This window comes from Nannobrachium achirus (assembly GCF_963921795.1).
Source record: "Nannobrachium achirus genome assembly, chromosome: 11".
NCBI classification, from domain to species: domain Eukaryota; kingdom Metazoa; phylum Chordata; class Actinopteri; order Myctophiformes; family Myctophidae; genus Nannobrachium; species Nannobrachium achirus.
Window position 1 is genome coordinate 9,628,989 of NC_137820.1, and position 20,784 is coordinate 9,649,772.

General features: G+C 41.8%; 1 protein-coding gene across 1 annotated transcript; it reads left to right on the forward strand.

Annotated features, from left to right (window-relative positions):
* Positions 1 to 17,720: 17,720 nt before the first annotated feature.
* On the forward strand, positions 17,721 to 20,190 carry LOC308294115 (alpha-1,3-mannosyl-glycoprotein 4-beta-N-acetylglucosaminyltransferase C-like; the record flags this gene model as incomplete). The annotated part of the gene is made up of 3 exons (XM_080736839.1): positions 17,721 to 17,849; positions 18,534 to 18,681; positions 19,031 to 20,190. 3 exons carry the CDS (start codon positions 17,721 to 17,723, stop codon positions 20,188 to 20,190), a joined length of 1,437 nt encoding a protein of 478 aa, XP_080592965.1.
* Positions 20,191 to 20,784: the final 594 nt, after the last annotated feature.

A 20,784-nucleotide genomic window follows, 5' to 3' on the forward strand; every position in this document is an offset into this window, starting at 1 on the left:
TACATATCATTTTGGGGGTCCTTCACACTCAAAGTTTGAGAACCACTGACATAGTAGTCTCTCAAGAACAGACTAACTGAGCTCCAGTTAAGTGAAAAGGACATTTTCTTTGACGATTGGCAAGCCAGATTGCTGACATATAGAAACATAGGTTTTTCAGAAAAACTTAGAAGGATTCAAAAGACACTTATAGAATCGGGTCAAAATTCAAAATGTCCCAATTTTTCAAAAATAGCAGATCTACAAGCTCGCTGTGAGCTTGTATATCTGCTATTTTTTAATAGTTAAAGCATAAAATAATAATACTCAGTAATGTGTACCCGTTCTGAATAGCTTAAGATTGGGTTTTGTCCCTTGCTCGAGGGCATTTTAGTTGTGGATGGACAGGACAAGGCACTTGATGAACACATCGGCTAGTGTGGGGATCAAACCTGTAACCACTCTGTTCCATTACTCTGTCCCTGAAACCATGTTAGCAGATGAAAAATACACGGCAGCGTCTCAGTCAGACTCGGGGCTGTCCTTGAGAGGATCTGGCAGCTGTGACACTCACCATTCTGACAGGCAGCAATCCCGTCACTGCGTAGGAGGTCGCATTAACGTGGCGTTGCCGACGAGTTTTAGCAGCGCAGGTGAATAAATATTGGGCAGAAGTCCCCGAGTCTCGATGGTCCACATGCATCTTTAACTTTTCTGCTGCCCTTGACAGTCCTCACCGTCATTGAAAGGGTTAACACCATGGCGCCGTTGACGGTGAGGACTGTCAATCTTACTTTATATACAGTAAGGTTATTATTACTTACTGTACGTCGATCCGCACCCGCCCGCATCGGTAATGTCCGCGATTTGTTTACAACGCACGTTGGGCGTGCACGCGAAGTGAACGTCCTCCATAGTAAATCCATTGAGAGGACCATAAAGAGACTTCATTTACTCCAAAAGAGACATTTTGAGCCATTTTGAGCCAGGTCTAATGTAAACAATACACACGGCTGGGCGCAGCCATGTTTCTCTTCTGGGCTCACACTGTCATGTGACTAGATGACGTAATCGTTGCCGTCAAGTGATGATCCAAAAAAACAAAAACAACCCCCTTCCGGCCCTTCAAAATAATAGCGGCGGCCGACGGAGGAAACGGCGCGGCACCAAGGCACCTAGCAACCTTCAGATTAAAAGGCAGTAATTGTGTTAACAGGGTCTTCCCCTCTTGTCCGTCAGCAGGAAGGGGATAACTGCTGGGGCTTGGAGTGTGAGCAGCAAGCCAGCCAGTGGCGTCAGTTCAGAAAAAGCTACGGTATGGCAACATGACTGGTGTCTTGCACACGTGCGTGCAAGACACCAGTCAATGTTGCCATACCTTAGCAACAGGCATAATACATTTATTTCCAGAAGTACATTCTATTTTTTCCCCCGTTTCTACGGTTTCTTGGGCTGGATATGGCAGCCTGGAACGGTTGTTTAAGTGCAGTTTTATTTATTTATTTATTTATTTATTTGACAGGGACAGTACTCATTAATCGACATGTCGGTTTTCACTTCTATGTAAATGAGCCAGAGATAGCCATAGGCTAGTTTTCATCTGTAGTCCCTGGGCAGGCTGTACAATAGTAGTAAAAGGCTATATATAAAAAACATACAATACATACAATACAGTGCAGTACAAAACAATACAGTAAAACATTTAGGGGATATAACCATAGCAAGTTGAGTGACTCCAGTGACTGATGGAGCAGATAATTATAGCAAGATGGCATGTTAGTAAACGTGTCACAATTAACAATAATGCATTGCACCTGTGCAGCTGACCTGCGGAACCTGGGAATATACCATTTTGTCAAGTTGGGGAGAATTTTGCATTTGTAGTTATTTTACTGTACTAATTTAACAACATAACCACCACACATGGACAAAGAGACATTCATGGATTTATATTTAAAAGTAACTTTTATTCCCCCCCCCCCCCCCCCTGGACCCAGGGTATGGCAGCTGCATACCCCTGCCATACCCAATTGACGCCCCTGAAGCCAGCCCCTCTCCAGCTTGATGAATAAGTCAACACACTGGTCAGAGAAACCCCCCTGCTGGTAACAGCGAGCTGTCTTCCTACTGGGGTGGAGTGCTGTTTACTTGCTTAGTTCGGCTGGGGGGGGGGGGGGTTCTCAGAGGCGTCAATTGGGTATGGCAGGGGTATGCAACTGCCATACCCTGGGTCCAGGAGGGGAAATTAAAATAAATGAATCGTGCCTGTTGATAAGGTAACATGACTGGTGTCTTGAACGCGCGCCTTCGCGCGCGTTCAAGACACCAGTCATGTTGCCATACCTTAGCTTTTTCTGAACTGACGCCACTGGGGTTTCTCCTTACACACTCCCCTCTTCGCCCCGTCTTCTCTCTCTGATCTCGTCCCTGCTGAATCTGAATGCATAAATGGTAAATGGTGCGTTTGTATAGCGCAGGGGTCTTCAACGTTTTCAGGCCGGGGACCCCCAAACTGATGGGGAGATGGAGCAGGGTCCCCCTACCACCTCGTAGGGTGGGGGGGTCGGGGCTACGACATATATTTTATTTTAAACAAGTACAAGTTACAGCGAGCAGGGTGGGCCGTACCACAACCATTTCTAAACATACTACTTATTAACTGAGAACAAATGTCAATACTATCAACAATATGTCAATTGCATAGTAATCATGTATTCAAGCTATTCAAAATGGATAGAATCATGATTTATTTTTTAAATAAATGTGGAAAAAGGCAAAAAAAATAAAAAAAATAATAACTTTTTTGAAATCTTTTTTTTTTTCTTTTTTTTTTTAAGCAATAATTTCGCGGACCCCCTGCAGTACCTCCGCGGACCCCCTAGGGGTCGCGGACCCCCTGTTGAAGACCCCTGCGCCTTTATCCAAGGCACTTTACAGAGATTGTGCATTACATTCACCCATTCACACCACACATTCATACACCGATGGCGGAGGAAACCATGCAAGGCACCAACCTGCTCACCGGGAGCAACTAGGGGTTCAGAGTCTTGCTCAAGGACTCTTCCACACTAACTCTGGGGGAGCCCGGATTCGAACTGGGAACCCTTCGGGAACCCTGATTGCCGGTTTCTCTACCCCTGAGCCAATGCAGCCCTCACGTGAACCATAATTCTGTCTGGGAGGATGCATTGCACACACAGGCCACAAGAAGTGTAACCACACTCATCCATCTATGTAAAGCACTTTCAAAATGCATGTTTCGTATAAAAGGTGCTATAAGAATTATAGTTATTATAAATATTATATTATTATTATTATTATTATTCATTTTTCAAGTCAGCATTGTTATATCCAGTTCATTGATTACATCCATTACCTAGTTTAACAGCTTTATCATTCATTTATACAGCCCTATTCACCGCACCCACACATCTGACCGTGCACGCATACGCGAAACATAACAATGCCATATGGGCTCGTGTTTACTTCGGACGTCATCGGGCAAATGAACAATACTGTTTACCAAATGGCTTTGTTGTACAACACACCAGCCTATTAACCCATTTAGGCCTAGGAATTATTGACTGCTTTAACTATTGAAAAATAGCAGATATACAAGCTCACAGCGCGGCACCGAGTGCCGCGCTGCAAGCTTGTAGATCTGCTATTTTTGAAAAAGTCGTGAAAATGTGTGCAAATTCTATGTATTTTCAAAACGAACGTTTGTAACTCCAATTTTGCTTCTGGGGGGTCCCTGGAACTAGATATTTTGAGATGGGGGTCCGTGGCCAAATAAATATAATTTTGGGGGTCCTTGACATGAAAAAGTATGAGAACCACTGACATAGTGATCTCTCAAGAACAGACTAACTGAGCTCCATTTAAGTGAAAAGGACCTTTTCTTTGACAATGGCTAGCCACTAGATTGCTGACATAGAAACATAGGTTTTTCAAAAAACCTTAGAAGGATTCAAGAGACGCTTGTATATCTGCTATTTTTCAATAGTTAAAGCATAAAATATTGATACACAAAATGTGTACCCGTTCTGAATGGGTTAAAAAGGCATCTCATTATAGGCAGTGAACAGATGTATGCCCGAGAGATTAATTGCATTTTATGAAAGAGTTCTCCCCTCATTATCACTCTTGTGTTGAATATGAACTTGGTGCAACCGTCATAAGCCTACATCATACACACAGCATATCTCTGCTGTCTGACAGATACCAGCTAACTCCCAGACCCTAGGTGGGGTTGGCGAAAGGGCCTTTCTGTGTGGAGTTTGCATGTTCTCTCCGTGTCTCCTAGGTCAGGGGTTCCCAAACCTTTTTGTCTCAGGGCACCCCATGAATATTTTTTTAATCCGAGGCCCCCCCTACATTATAATTTTCACTCCCAGCACCTTATATTTATAGCATATCGTCGTTGTCGGGTGGAAACCTTGCATGTCCAAAACCGTTCGTTTTGTATTTATCATCTGTAAAATGTACTAAACTAGTGAAAACAGCCGATCTACAAGCACACAACGCCTCGCATCGCGAGGCGTTGTGTGCTTGTAGATCGGCTGTTTTCACTAGTTTTGTGCGACAGTCTTGTAAATGTATGATGAATTATGATGTTTATGTTGCGAGGAAAACGTTGAGATAATAGCCATTTTGGTTAGAACTGACTGAAAATAACTTTGTACTTCAAGTTTAAAATGATACTAAATGTGTTTTCAAGTGTCCAGATAAATTCCAAATATTATTAAATTATCTCGCGGCACCCCTGGACTGCCGTCACGGCACCACAGGGTGCCCCGTCACCCACTTTGAAAACCCCTGTCCTAGGTTAGATACCCTCACAAAAACATGCAGTAATCCTGGTCTCTATAATGCCTCCTCCCTGGCCAGCCGGGGCGCCTGATGGAGGGGAAAGGAACTAGTTGGAACTAGAAGCAGTGCTCTTCCGAGCACAGGTCTCCACCAGGCCATGCGTCCTGGTGGTGCTACTGTATAATAGGCCAATGTAAAAAGGGTGGCATATGTTCTTCACCTTAGATCTTTCATGGCAATCGGACGCTGCATGCATGATTTGAAGCATTGTGTTCCAAAAATGTGTTTTGCTAAAGTCTACCTGCTGGTGGCGCTATAACAGGCCAATGTGAAAAAGGTAGCATTTGTTCCTTGACCCATTGGGAATATGTGTGGCAAATTTCACGGTAATTGCAAGCTGCGTTGATGATTTGAGGCATTTTGTTCAAAAACTGAGCAATCCTGCAAACTATGGAAGCTAATATTAGCCAATCAGGATGGAATATGAAATATCAGATGGATCGGAGTTGATCACATGACTATAGGGATACTGTGTACCGATTTGCGTGATTTTTGGATTAAATCTCAAGGAGTAATATCCAAAAATGTGTTTTACATAAGTCGTCCCAAAGGTGGCGCTATAAAAGGCTGATGTGAAAAATGCAGGGCAAAGGTTTATCCTTAGCCTCTAAGGAGTGCGCTTACAAAGTTTGAAACTGATCGGTGGAGTTATAGATAAAACCACAAATCGGCCTGTTATAGCGCCACCATGAGGCTGATTTAAAAAGATTTAAGTGGCATTTCTTCCTCGGCCTAGTAGGAACGTGTGTGCGCGATTTCATGATAATTGCACTTTGCGTTTGTGATTTGAGGCATTTTGTTCAAAACGGCTCAATCCTATAAACTTTGGAAGCCAATCTTAGCCAATCAGGTTGGAATATGCAAAATCGGACAGATCCGTGTCAATCACATGACTGTCGAGATACTGCCTACCGATGTGTAGGATTTTTGGCCAAAATCTGTAAGAGTAGTGCACAGAAATGTGTTTTGCGAATATCGGCCACTAGGTGGCGCTAGAAAAGGCCCATTTGAAAAATTTAGGGCAGAGGTTCTAGATTGGCATCCAGGGAATGTGTGTGTTGACTTTGGCAGCGACCGTGCCAACGGCGACTGAGATTAGGTGCTCACAAACTGCGAGGACGCACGGACGGACGGACGGACGGACGGACGGACGCACGCACGCACGGACGGGCGGAGGGGAAAACATACTCTCCCCCATGCCTTCGGCTGGTGGAGACAATAACCTGTTCCTTCCACGCGCTACGTCCAACTGGGGAAACTCCTCCTGTCAGGTGAAAAGAAGTGGCTTGCCCACTCCTCATGCACTGAAGGAAGCATGAGCTCAGTTGTTATTTTGACTTTATTGTCAGATACTTGCATGTGTCATTATGTTCACCACTTTACCCCAATCCAGCTCAAGTGGAGTTAAGAGGTTTTGCCCATCATTGACCGACAATAGATCTCTAAGCTCACAATGCATCACAATGCGTACCCCCTAAATGATATTTATTTGGCCACGGACCCCCATTACAAAATATTTAGTTCCAGGGACCACCCAGAAGCAAAATTTGAGTTACAAACGTTCGCTTTGAAAATACATATATTCAAATATTTGCACACATTTTCACGACTTTTTTCTAAAATAGCAGATCTACAAGCTCGCAGCGCGGCACTCGGTGCCGCGCTGTGAGCTTGTATATCTGCTATTTTTCACTGGTTAAAGCAATATTACAATAACTTCTGCAAAGAGGGGGTTCATGGAATTGCAGTTTCAGTAAAACTAGCGAGAGAATATGCTATTATTAACTAATTTCTTCACATTGCTCTCCTCAGAAAACACTACATACAGTAGGTTTTAGAAATATAATTAATTGCTTTCTTAACATTAGCGTCAGAGTGCTAAGTTTGATAAAAAGGTACACTGCATAGTTTTTTTGCCACAGTTTGAGGATCCAATGGAGTTAGGAGGTTTGGTCAGTAGTAGCGGTTCTTAATACTTTTTTAACCAACACACAGATGTAAAGGGTGTTCAATAGCATTGATTTATGAAAAATCTAAATAAAAAATCAGAAAGATTGAGTTTACAGAAAGCTTAGAAATCTTAGCATGTAGATCTGCTATTTTCACAATATTTTCACGTCACATTAAATGTAATACCTACAATTCCATGTGCTTGTCAGGGTGGGGGTCCCCAGTTCAAATATGTTTATTTTGGGGGTCACGACCTAAAAAGTTTTGACAACTCATTCTTATGACTTCCTATCTAGCCAAGCTTTATAAACGATATATTCTTTAAAGAGAAAACAATACAAAAATAAAAATAAGCGAATATTCGACTTCGGTGAACAACGTCGAATAGTGACTTTGCTATTCGAATATTCGAATATTCTAATAGTTGGTGAATGCCCTAATTCATGCCAAGATTAACTGTTTTCCATTTGTTGCAATAAATGGTTAATTAGCTACTTTGACGCGAGTGTTTGTGACTGAACCAAGGTTTTCTATCAATCTATCATCGTTAAATGGAGTTTGAAGCTATACAGTTAGGGTGCGTGGCTGCTAAAATATAACATTTCTAAAAAGCGGTTGGGGGGATGGGGGGGCTCAGTGCTCACAAAAGCCCAAATAGACATTAAAACTATCCCAAACATGTTTGAAAGTGAAAGATCTCTTTAAATGATACACGGCAGAAGAAGAAGAAGAAATAAGAATTAGCTGCTCAATTGACCGAATTCACGTTGCACAACTTCCTGGTGCTGATGTCACGGTTGAAGGGGAAAACCCTACTAAAAGCCCATAGAGTTAACACAGAAATCGCAAATTTAATGCAATTTCCGAATAGTAAAGTATAAAATACGGCCAGCATGATCAATAACACAAAATAGTAAAAGGCACAAAGCGTTATAATTTACTTTACCGTTCGAAATTTGTTGGCTTTAAGTCCAGCAATTTCTGTGTTAGTTTACCCTTCAAAGCTGACGTCAGCTCCAGGAAGTTGCTAAGAAATTTGCTGAGTGTGCTTGCGTGGGTGGGCCGTGAATAGGGTCTATCTTCTTCTTCTAGTGTTCCGGCAGACTAGATGCCTTGCGGCACATTGCTGCCTCCCACTGGTCGGGAGTTAACCTCATTTTGTGTCCATCACTTCTAGCTCTCCAGGCCTGTAGCAGCGATGAACTCAAGGACTGCTTTCACTGCTGGTTCTCAGTAGGACTCAGGAGACTCCTAAGTGTTAGACTGCATGTGGGTTCTGTTACCACTGCTTCATACTTCTTTTTTCTTTCTTCAGTGTATTGACTGCACTCCATGAGGACATGTTTCACTGTTTGGTCTTTTTTTTACAGGTGCCACAGAGTCTTAGCTGCTCAATAGTTCATATTCTGTGCAGTGTTGATTTCGTCGACTAAAACTATGACGAAAAATGTTTGTCGACTGTGTTTTTTTCACTGAAAACTAAATAAAAACTAAACAAAAACTAAGCTGTGGTGACTAAAACTAAGTGTAAAATCAGTCATTACGATGCCATCAAGGCCTGCCAAAATACATTTTAGTCGACTAAATCAACTGTAGATTTAGTCGCCTAAAATCTTATGATATTTAGTCGACTAAAATTAGACTAAAACTAATACTTTTTAGGTGACTAAATTATGACTAAAACTAAATGACATTTTTATTCAAAAGACTATGACTAAAACGAAATCAAAATTTGCTGTCAAAATCAACACTGATTCTGTGCCCCCCTTCTGAGAGAAGTGACAGCTGGCCTAGCGGTCCAGACACGTACCACATGTTGGGCTCTATTTTGATTGCCACCAGCTCTTATGCCTTAAAGGACAACTTTATTTTTTTACAACAAGGGTTCATATTTTAGAGTGTAATTAAAGAATATAAAAGATGAGTGTTACATTTATTTCATTTACTTCTTTCTATTGTTTCAGAGATTCTTATTTCAGTGGTTGGGGGCATGCGTACAAGTGGCTAAATATGTCATTTTACACAGAATAAGCCCATTCCCAAGATACAACGCAACCTTTCATGGTTGGATGTGACTTATGGGGGCTAGAAGTGTTACTGTAAATAGCAATAAAGAAACTGCTGGCTTATTGTGTCTAAAAATACATATTTAGCCACTTGTATGCATGCCCCCACGGCCACGCGTACGCATGCCCCACATTTTAGCACGGTAAACGTGATAAAACAATAGAAATAAGCAAATGAAAACATTTTAACACTCACTTTTTCTTTTCTCTAATTACAATCTAAAATATGAACCCTTGTTGTAAAAAAACAAAGTTGTCCTTTAACTTAAGACCTGGAGGCGTAGCAAATGCTGTTTGGCTGTTTTGAGTGGCCAAACAGCGTTTGCCACACCAGTTAAAGGTGATACACCATGAAAATTCACTTTTCCCATTTTAAAACCTTTTTTGGGGGTCCCACTAGCACCTTCTATCCTCACAAAGTCCCATTTCAGACCGTTGTGTCTTTCTCTGGTTTTGGGAAGGTGGAGGTTAAAAGCATCCCACAGCTTCTCAAAACAGGCTGTCCAGATTTGCTGCCGTTTGTGACATCATAAACGGCCGTTTTTGAAGAAAAAAACGTTTTTTTTTTCTTCAAAAAAACCTAATGCAGGTTCGAGTCCCGATCACGACAACCTTTGCTGCGAGTCACTCCCCATCTCTCTCGCTCTCTCCATGATTCCTGTCTACCTACTGTACTCACAGATAGTACTGTACGTACTATCAATAAAGGCAGAAAAGCCCCACAAAATATAGAAGTGTCAAACTCATGTTATACTTCAATTCATCACTTTATTTGAAGTGCAACAGACTGAAATTTGGCGTAGCTAATTCTTAATCAATGATGTTTATGACACTCAATATTTGTGCTCTGTGCTGTGGTGGGTTGGCTTTGTTTCAGTGTTTCATTTAGTTAGAACTATACGGAGAAGAAATCATAATCATGCTTAGTACTCTTAAGTCATCATTCATGATGATGTATTAACCGATAACACTTTAATGAATGTGTTGTTTAAAGAATGAATTAAGCACTGTGTACTCAATGCAAATTCCTGATTATTCATGGGGTATTAATGAATGAAGTAATTAAGCTTTCATGCATGAATTCATACATGAACTAATTCAGTTTAAAAAACCCTTAGGGTTAAGATATTTTGATACTGTAATTCAGTAGCATTAGTCCTTCAAGTGCCATTTTTCAACCGGCTCAACTCCAAAATGGGTGCATTGTAGAAACATAATAATCAGGGCGTCACAAGGGGGGGGGGGGGGGAGTGGGACTGAGTTACTAGGGCCCAAGGTGGAGGGGCCTTAATTATTTTATACTTTGCAATTGAAAAATAGAAGATATACAAGCTCACAGCGCGGCACAGAGACAGAGTGCAGCGCTGCGAGCTTGTAGATCTTGTAGAGCTTGTAATAATTAGAGCAGTGGTGGCTGAGTGGTTAGTGTCCACACCTAGGACTCCGGAGGCCCCAGAGGTCGCAGGTACGACTCCCCACTCCAGCTACCACTGCTCCCCTTCCCCCTTGCGCTCCTTGTGGGCATCACTAGGTTGAGTTCAACTGGGTCAAAGCTGATTAAAAAAAAAAAAGCAGCTGGGTTGGGCTGCGATATCTGAATTTCCCCTGTGGGATAGTATAGGTATTCATTATCATTATCTGCTATTTTTGAAAAGTCGTGAAAATGAGTGCAAATCTTTGAATATATTTATTTTTTAAGCGAACATTTGTAAATTAAATCTTGCTTCTGGGGGGGTCCCAGTCCTGCTAATATTTTGAGATGGGGGTCCGTGGCCAAATACATATAATTTTGGGGGTCCTTCACATGAAAAGCTTTGAGCACCACTGACATAGAAAACATAGGTTTTTCAAAAAACCTCAGAAGGATTTGAAATATTCAAAGACTTGCACACATTTTCACGATCTTTAAAAAATAGCAGATCTACAAGCTCGCAGCGCGGCACTCGGTGCCGCGCTGTGAGCTTGTATATCTGCTATTTTTCAATAGTTAAAGCACAAAATAATGCGTAATAAATGCGTTCCCTGTCTAAATGGGTCAAATTCCCTCCCCCTATGAAGAACATTCATGGGGGGGCCCGCAGTGAATCCTGGTACCCGGGGCCCAGAATTTGGTGTGACACCCCTGAGATAATAATATAATTCTAAACAGACCCAATTGTGATGTGTTATTCCCAGCCCTACCTTAATTTCCATATAAATTCGGTGACCAACGTGGGGTTTTGTAACGTCTAGATTTGCTCCTGGAGAAAGCAAACAAAAAGCTCATGAATTCTCCGCAATCTTTTCTCTTGTCAAGGAAATGATGTTCATAAATTGTATATAGGCCTTTGTTGGAAGATCTTTGTTCATTTCCGCAAGTGGAATATTTGCTTTGTCAGACCACTGTTTCAAATCAGATTGTGTGTGTGTGTGTGTGTGTGTGTGTGTGTGTGTGTGTGTGTGTGTGTGTGTGTGTGTGTGTGTGTGTGTGTGTGTGTGTGTGTGTGTGTGTGTGCGTGCGTGCGTGCGTGCGTGCGTGCGTGCGTGCGTGCGTGCGTGCGTGCGTGCGTGCGTGCGTGCGTGCGTGCGTGCGTGCATATGTATAAAGTCAAAAAGATGCTGTGCAAAGATCTACACAAAGGTTGATATTTATGAAAAGGAAATGATTGAGAAGGTGTGTATCTCCATAAACTGTGGTGTACTCAGATTTCAATTGTGGTTTGGTGACTCATACAGTAGCTGGGGACTAGAGATTGTGCTGTAATAAATGTTAATGTATTTTTGGCTGTTATTGGACTCAGACTAGAGTCTGAGTCCAATAACATTTCATAGCAACATGTGTGCTTTCTATATTATGACGTTAGGCTATTTGCCCATTTAATATAAAGTTGGCTTTGGCACAATGCGTAACACATTCTACCACTTTTTGTGGTCACATGTTCAGATACTGGATTCTGATTGGCTTAAAACAGTGGTAAATCAGTCAACAACCTTGAGTTGGCTCATGTACCCCGCCCACTGTTGTGTTGCAGTTGTAACATTTCCCAGATCCTGCAAGTTACAACTGTGTTTTCTTTTATTTATATGGTAGAAGTGGTAGAAAAACAATTTACCATTCGAGGGTCGTGGGTTGTTGGCTGATTTACCACTGTTTCAGGGTTGTGGCACGAGGCGAAACAACCCACTCCCTCTCATGGTAAATGGCTTACTTTCAACCTGCAGGTGGACATCGGTGTCTCCATGGATGTAGCTTACTGTCTGTTTGGTCCAAGATAGCAGCCTTTTACGGCACAAATCTATTTCTCCCACTCCTTTTGGTTTCGTTTGATATGCCACTATATTACGCACACAAAATTGTTTATCTCCTCAACTAATATTTCAATTTCACAGTCTGTGAAATCACACTCCCTCTAACCAAGGAGAAAGAGGAGAGCAGCTGCTTTCTCTCTGCTGTGTTAAAGTGTACTTACTGTACATTCACTGACTATATAACCATAACAATGGCTGGAAATGCATACACCCGCCTGCAGGCTGGTGGGTGTATGCATTCCTGCATGTGTATGAGTATGTGCACTTGTGAGCATTTGACATACAGGTATATATCGTTCATCGTACATTCTATGTCCAAAACCGTTTGTTTTGCATTCATCCTTTTAAAAATGATTTAAACTAGTGAAAACAGCCGATCTACAAGCACACAACGCCTCGCATAGCGAGGCGTTGTGTGCATATAGATATGCTGTTTTCACTACTTTTGTGTGACGGCCTTGTACGATGAAGCAGGGCTTTACTTGCGAAAGAACGTACACATTTGAAACTTGGAGATACGAGGTTTCCACCCGATAACGACGATACATTTTTTCTTTCTCACAGGTATTCCATGTTTCAGCCTCCACCCTCGTGTCTCACTGCCGTTTCCCTCTCAGGATTTACAATGGAGCTGAAATTAAAAAAATCACACCCGTGTGAACTGAGCGGTGGTCGTGGAGGCTGCGCAACAGCAAAACAAATATATAATAATAATAATAATTATAATAAAAAATATTTAAAAAAAAAAAATAATAAAAAAAAAATATATATATGGGGGGGGGGGGGGGGGGGGGGGGGGTGCTTGTTTGCGTGTGAGAGAGAGAGCCATCCATCCATCCATGTCACTCAGGCCACCACTGGTATTGCAGTTGATGCTCAGGGCAGACTAGACTCAACAGCACCTCTCTGGTCACCAGGGGTACTTAGGCTACATACGGACCCACCCACCCACCCACCCACCCACATACATAGACGGATACACACACGGCCACGCTATGGAGACGGTGTGACCACCGCTCAAAAACACACCACCACACACTACAATGCTTATGCAGGGACAGTTCTTTTCTTTTTTCTTTTCTTTTCTGAGATGGCGCTCAAGCGACGCATAGCCTTGGAAACCCAGGCTTTTAAGCGATACACAGGGACGTGCTGGTCATTGGGAAACAACTCCCGAACGGCCGGTTAATTCCCGGCCGGTCCAGGCCGGCCATTAGGAAAAAAATACAAATAAAATGTCGGCCTTCGTTCCATTTTGGGGGCTGGGCGGGCAACAAAGTAAATCGTCACTGTAGAAAACCTGGCAGAAACCTTGTATCTCCAAGTTTCAAATTTGTACATTTTTTTTCGCAAAGCAAAGCCCTGCTTCATCCTACAAGGCTGTCGCACAAAAGTAGTGAAAACAGCAGATCTACAAGCACACAACGCCTCGCACCGCGAGGCGTTGTGTGCTTGTAGATCGGCTGTTTTCACTAGTTTAAATCATTTTTAAATGATAAATACAAAGCAAACGGTTTAGGACATACAAGATTTCCACCCGACAACGACGAAATATAACTCATGTAACTGGCCCACTGGCTTGTCACTTGTCATGATCTGAAATGGCAAATCTTTGAGTAGCAGCAGCGCTATAGAGAGAGATCTCTCTCTATTGCGCGCAATGAGGGCCTCTCCAACTCTTTTTCCCGGGCTGAATCAGGGGCCCAGCACGTCACTGGCGATACATAACACGGCAGATATGACTTGACCTCAGCAGTGCACGTTGTTTATTGATTTGCCCAGTCCAGGGATACATAGGTTAACACTGCAAAGGCTGCTTTCCTTTTAACATCAGAGGTGCAAGATGGTGTCCTGGGAGTCTCACTGATGCCTGTTGTGAGACATTTTTAACAAGCTTGTCAAAGTAGGCCATATTATACAAAAAGGGAATTATTTTTAGCTTTAAAAGATACCCATCTTTTGCGTTTAGTGTTGTTTACATTGGGTTACATAGACATAATCCATCGTTCATGAACTGCATCATTCTTCCATGTTGTTTAGCTCTATTCACGACCCGCCCACCCAGCAAATTTCTCAGCATCCCCCGGGTGCTGACATCAATTTAGAAGGGGAAACTATAACAGAAATAGCTGGACTTAAAGCCAACAAATCATTATTTCGAACGGTAAAGTAAATTATAATGCTTTGTGCCTTTTACTATCATGTGTTCTTGATCATGCTAGCCGTATTTTATACTTTACTATTCGGAAATTGCATTAAATTTGCGATTTCTGTGTTAACTCTATAGGCTTATAGTAGGATTTTCCCCTTCAAAACGTGACTTCAGCACCCGGGGGATGCTGAGTGGGCGGGTCGTGAATAGGGCTAATAGGTATTCGCAATTGCATTGAAGTTTCACAATAGCGAACACTCAGATATGACCTGACTGCCCCCAAATTATATTTATATGTCTTCTTCATATCAGCTTCTGTATATTTGGCACCTGGTGAAAAATGGGTTACAAAATCGTGGGATAAAAATTATTTAAAAAAAAGATGGCTGGCACACTGAAATTTAAAAAAGTTGTCTGTGGTTAGAGAAACATCTAATGATCTGTTATCAGTATTGGCTTTGCTTTTTCCTATCATTATTCTCTGCACCTGCAAAATATAACCATCAGACAGTTTCTACTATGAACACAGTATGTTGTGTTACGGGTACACATTATTGTGTATCATTATTTTATGCTTTAACTATTGAAAAATAGCAGATATACAAGCTCACAGCGCGGCTGTGAGCTTGTAGATCTGCTATTTTTGCCCAATTCTATAAGTGTCTTTTGAATCCTTCTAAGATTTTTTGAAAAACCTATGTTTCTATGTCAGCAATCTGGCTAGCCATCGTCAAAGAAAAGGTCCTTTTCACTTAAATGTAGCTCAGTTACTCTGTTCTTGAGAGACTACTATGTCAGTGGTGCTCAAACCTTTTCACGTGAAGGACCCCCAAAATGATATGTATTTGGCCACCGACGCCCATCTCAAAATATTTAGTACCAGGGACCACCCAGAAGAAAAAATTGAGTTACAAACGTTCGCTTTGAAAATACAAATATTCAAAGATTTGCACACATTTTCACGACTTTTTCAAAAATAGCAGATCTACAAGCTAGCAGCACGGCACTCGGTGCCGCGCTGTGAGCTTGTATATCTGCTATTTTTCACTGGTTAAAGCATTCAATAATTCTAGGCCTAGCAATGTTGCATTGAAGTGCACTGTGTGAATAGACCATATTATGGTCAGATAACATCCTTATCCTTTGCCGAATACATTGATTGTGCTGGCCTGCTGCTGTTGGTCATGATACAGATTAATCACTTGTCTGGAAGATTTAGCTCTTACTATCTGCCCTTTTTACTTCTTGTTATTATATCTCACTGTGGCTGTTTGAGCACAGACCTTTGTAGCCTCTGTGTCTGTGTGTAATGTCTAGCATACACTATTGTATTATTATACACCAGGGTTCCCCGATTAGTTTTCCCCAAGGGCGGAATTATGTCTAGGGTACCGAGCCGAGGGCCACAACATTGCAGGGGGCGACTGTGGCGTTCCCGCTACTCCAGTGACAGGTCAGATATCATCGTTGTTGGGTGAAAATCTTTTATGTCCAAAACCGTTTGTTTTGCATTTATCATTTTAAAAACGATTTAAACTAGTGAAAACAGCCGATCTGCAAGCACACAACACCTCGCGGTGCGAGGCGTTGTGTGCTTGTAGATCGGATGTTTTCACTACTTTTGTGCGACGGCCTCGTATGATGAAGCAGGGCTTTACTTTTTGAAAGAACGTACACATTTTGAGATACGAGGTTTCCACCCAACAATGGCGATATACTAGTGTTGTTGCTGCTCTTATACCACCATTATTACTGGGGTTAGTGGGGGCCAGACAGTAGCCCCCCGCTTGCCGCAAATGGCCCACGGGCCGCCTATTGGGGAACCCTGTTATACACTATTTTATTATTGTGCGGTACTAACAGATCCTACGTCTGGCTTTCTTTGTATGTATGTATGTATTTATGTATGTATGTATGTATGTATGAGCACGGATATCCATGTATGGCGATAACTGACATCACTAACAGAACGGCCCATACAAGGAGATATGCACGTGTGTCGTGTTTGATACCACGTGTGATTTTATATTACTAAAGGCTACCATTGTTTTGATACATGAAGAATATTATACATAGCCTGAGACAATTCCACCCCTTGGGGACAATAAATGTACACCTTACCCTACCTTATTTCAAGCTATATTACCAGTAAGACGCTTAAAGGGATATTCCACTTTCAACAGGGAAACAGTTTATGGGCTTTTCTAACCATGATAGATTCATTAAAAACACCCATTATTTTTCTGGTGACTCATATTACCCTCCTAATACGTGAGCAGGCCGTGTTTTTTTCGATAACTTTCTTTGTTTATTTTTAATAATTATTTGGGAAAATGGAAAAAATGAAATACAAAAAATAATTATTACAAATAAATGAAAAAGGTTATCAAAAAAAACACGGCCTGCTCTCGTATCAGGAGGGTAGTATGAGTCTACCCTCCTGGAGGGACTGGTAACATTTACATCAAATATCTAAATACCGAATGAAGCAAATAAAAAACTGTTCAGGGTGTTCATAAAAGCCTAATTAGACGATAAAATTACCAAAAGTTTGTTTTTAAAGTGAAATATCCCTTTAAGGGCGAAAGGTCTTGGCCATGAATCCCTTTTATGCCCACATATGGAGATCCCTGCTCTGAGTGTCTGACATCACTGTGATGTCACCTGTGTTTATGCCCATATATGGAGATCCTTGCTCTGAGTATCTGAAATCACTGTGATGTCACAGTGATGTGTCAGGGGAACCACAGTGTCAGGTGTGACAGAGATACGGGCAAAGCTGTGACCGTTCACATACTAAACTGTGACCTACTACAGTAGGGAATTCACGAATTGTGATTTTTTTAATTATTCGACCTCAAAGTATTCGAATAGTCGAATATTCGACAGGACTGGCCAAACTGTCAAATATTAAGTAAGCAAGAGGCAAACATTGTGAAAATAGCCGATCTACATGCTTGTGAGCATGTAGATCAGCTATTTTCACAATATTTATCTGCGGAACCGAGTCACATTAAATGTAATACCTACAATTCCAAGTGCTTGTCAGGGTGGGGGGGTCCCCAGTTCAAATATGTTTATTTTGGGGGTCACGGCCTAAAAAGGTTTGAGAACCTCTGGTATAGAGCATTAACAAATTCATCCACCAGGGGCATTGAAACTCATTCTTATGACTTCTTATCTAGCCAAGCTTTATAAACTATATCTTTTTTAAAGAGAAAACAATAACATAATATAAGCGAATATTCGACTTCGGTGAACAACGTCGAATAGTGACTTTGATATTCGAATATTTGGTGAATGCCCTAACCTACGGTCGCAAAAACAGTAAAAACTATTTATAACTATCATTTTTGACCTGCTGTAAGTCTGTGCTCTATGTGTATGCTTTTCCCACAGTGAGCGATGGCACCATGAGGTTGATGTGGAGGTCTGTGGATAAGATGAGGTGTTTACGAAAACGTTCCATGTTCCCCTTCCTCGGGTTCCTCATCACCTTTCTCCTCTTTCTTAACCTGTACATGGACAATGGGTATGTGCTGGTAAGTTTCTAGAACTATACAAATTCCCTGGGAATAATTAACTTCCTTGTATATCAAAATGTTAGCTTCTTTTTTGGCAGGTTTTTACTGGTTCTTCCCACTGGGACATAATTGTAATAACTATTGTGCAAGAATGATCACAACAAAATACAGAACAAGTCACCATCTTGGAGGCAGCTGGGATGTTTCAGCATAGCAACACTTGATCTAATAAAATACATTAAATAAATGTGCATCGGATTTAAATGAAAATGTCTTCTTGCTCTCCTTTTTTTATCGCTTGCTTGTTTTTAATGATTTGAATGAGTCTATGTCTAACTACAGTGGCGTCAGTTCAGCAAAAGCTAAGGTATGGCAACATGACTGGTGTCTTGCACGCGCGCCCTCGCGCACGTGCAAGACACCAGTCACGTTGCCATACCTTAGCAACAGGCACGATGAAAAGTACATTTTATTATTTCCCCCTGTAGCCAAGGTATGGCAGCTACCAACCATAGCTTGCCATACCCAACTGACGCCTCTGTCTAACTGCCTTCCTGATCCAGGTCACATAATGCATGTACAATCCCCAGAGTATCCGTTTGTAATGGGTCACTTTTGGTAACATTTGTACACCCTGAATCAACATTTTATTGTGTGGAATATACTGTAGGTGTGTTACATGTTATCATTTTTGTGTTTTAGGAGGCAAACAAAAGACAACTGGAGGACACGCTCATACACTCTACCAACTCTGAAAGATATATCCACACTTTCAAAGACCTCTCCAACTTCTCTGGGACCATAAATGTGACCTATCGTTACCTTGCTGGAATCCCCTTGCCACGTAAAAGTGTGTATTTCCCAATACCGTATTAGAATTGTATTCATTGGATGTAATCTGTATAAGTACCTGTATCTTCAAAAATATAGGATGATGAAATGTAGTGACAGGGACTATTACACATGGGGGAATTGGAATCAAAATATCAAAAGAAGCTGATTTAAAAAATAAAGATTTGTCCAGAATGTGTGAACATTTTAGTTACAGTACATACTGTAGTTGATGCTTCAGAATAATTCTCATTGGATATAACTGTGAAATAAATATTGAGTAATGATAAATGCAAGCATAAAAAGACAGTCAGTAGTTAATAGGCAATAATAGACAATTTCACAGTTAAGCTATTCTGTTTTTACAGAGTATCTCACAATTGGCTTGTCGTCGGTCAAAAGGAAACGTGGGAACTACCTCCTGGAGACCATCAAATCCATCTTCGACCAGTCCAGTTACGAGGAGCTGAAAGAGATTGTGGTTGTGGTCCACCTGGCAGACTTTGACATGGTCTGGTGTGAGAACCTGGTGCAGGAGATCACCAGGAAGTTTGCCCACCACATCATCGCTGGACGTCTGCTGGTAATCCACGCTCCGGAAGAGTACTACCCGTCTCTGGACGGGCTGAAAAGGAACTACAACGACCCCGAGGACAGGGTCCGTTTCCGCTCCAAGCAGAACGTGGACTACGCTTTCCTCCTCAACTTCTGCACGAACCTCTCTCACTTCTACGTGATGTTGGAGGACGACGTGCGCTGCTCCGGGAACTTTCTGACGGCACTGAAGAAGGTCATCGCTTCCAGAGAAGGTTCCTACTGGGTGACGCTGGAGTTCTCCAAGCTCGGCTACATAGGGAAGCTGTACCACTCCAGAGACCTGCCACGTCTGGCCCACTTCCTGCTCATGTTCTACCAGGAGATGCCGTGCGACTGGCTCCTCATTCACTTCAGGGGTCTGCTGGCCCAGAAGGACGTGATCCGCTTTAAGCCCTCGCTGTTCCAACACATGGGTTACTACTCCTCTTATAAAGGTGCAGAGAACAAGCTGAAGGACGACGACTTTGAGGAGGACTCCATAGACATTCCCGACAACCCTCCCGCTACCTTTTACACCAATATCAATGTGTTTGAAAGCTACGAAGCAATGAAAGCCTATAGCAGTGTCGTCGATGAATACTTCTGGGGGAAGCCCCCGTGCACAGGAGACTTCTTTGTCGTAGTCTTTAACAAATCAGCCAAAATCAGTAAGATTAAAATCACTACAGGTACAGACGACAGGCAAAATGATATTCTTCATCACGGTGCTCTGGAAGTAGGGCAGAAGTCAGTGGAAACCAAGCAAGGAAGGCAGTGTACTTCCTACATCACATTAGGGGAGTTTCATGGTGGCAACATAGAAGTTCATGATGTGGACCGCAAGATTAGTTTTGACATTGAATGTGTGCGAATTGTTGTTAGCGCCAGTCAGGAAGAATGGCTTATTGTAAGAACTATCAGTCTGTGGACTACCCAGCCCAAACATCATTAACATGTAATAAGACACATTGTTTTAAAACGTTCGCTGTTTATATGTATTTATTACTGTGAAAGCTTTCAAGTTCATTTTGGACAACCTCTGGAGGTATTTACGTATATATGTGGAATTTGAAACAGTCCATATTTTCTTGGATTGTTCAGAGATTTTCTGTGAATTGTGATTTTTCCCTATGGATTAAAATGACTTGTGATCAGTATGATGAAGCCTTTTTTACCTCTATATCCCCTTTCCTATTAAAGCAAACAAAAATGTGTATAAAACATGTGTTTTTACAGATGGTGTTAGTATCAATTATTTCAAATATTCTAATGGCCCCTTGCCATACTGTATTGGGCCAAGTGATGTTATATGTTTAGCTTCTAGTAGTCAAAACATCATGGAGAACAGAATTCACTAATGCCTTTCAATCATCTCCGGAACTGACAACTGTACATGGAGTGAGAGAGAAATGAAGAAACAGAAAATCTAATCGAGAGAATGAGAGCTGGTTAATAATATAATGCACAAAGCATGCTGCATAGCACCTTCCTCTTGCTTGAAGCTGCATCTAGCTTTATATTTTTGACTATACTCTGCCCTCTTCTG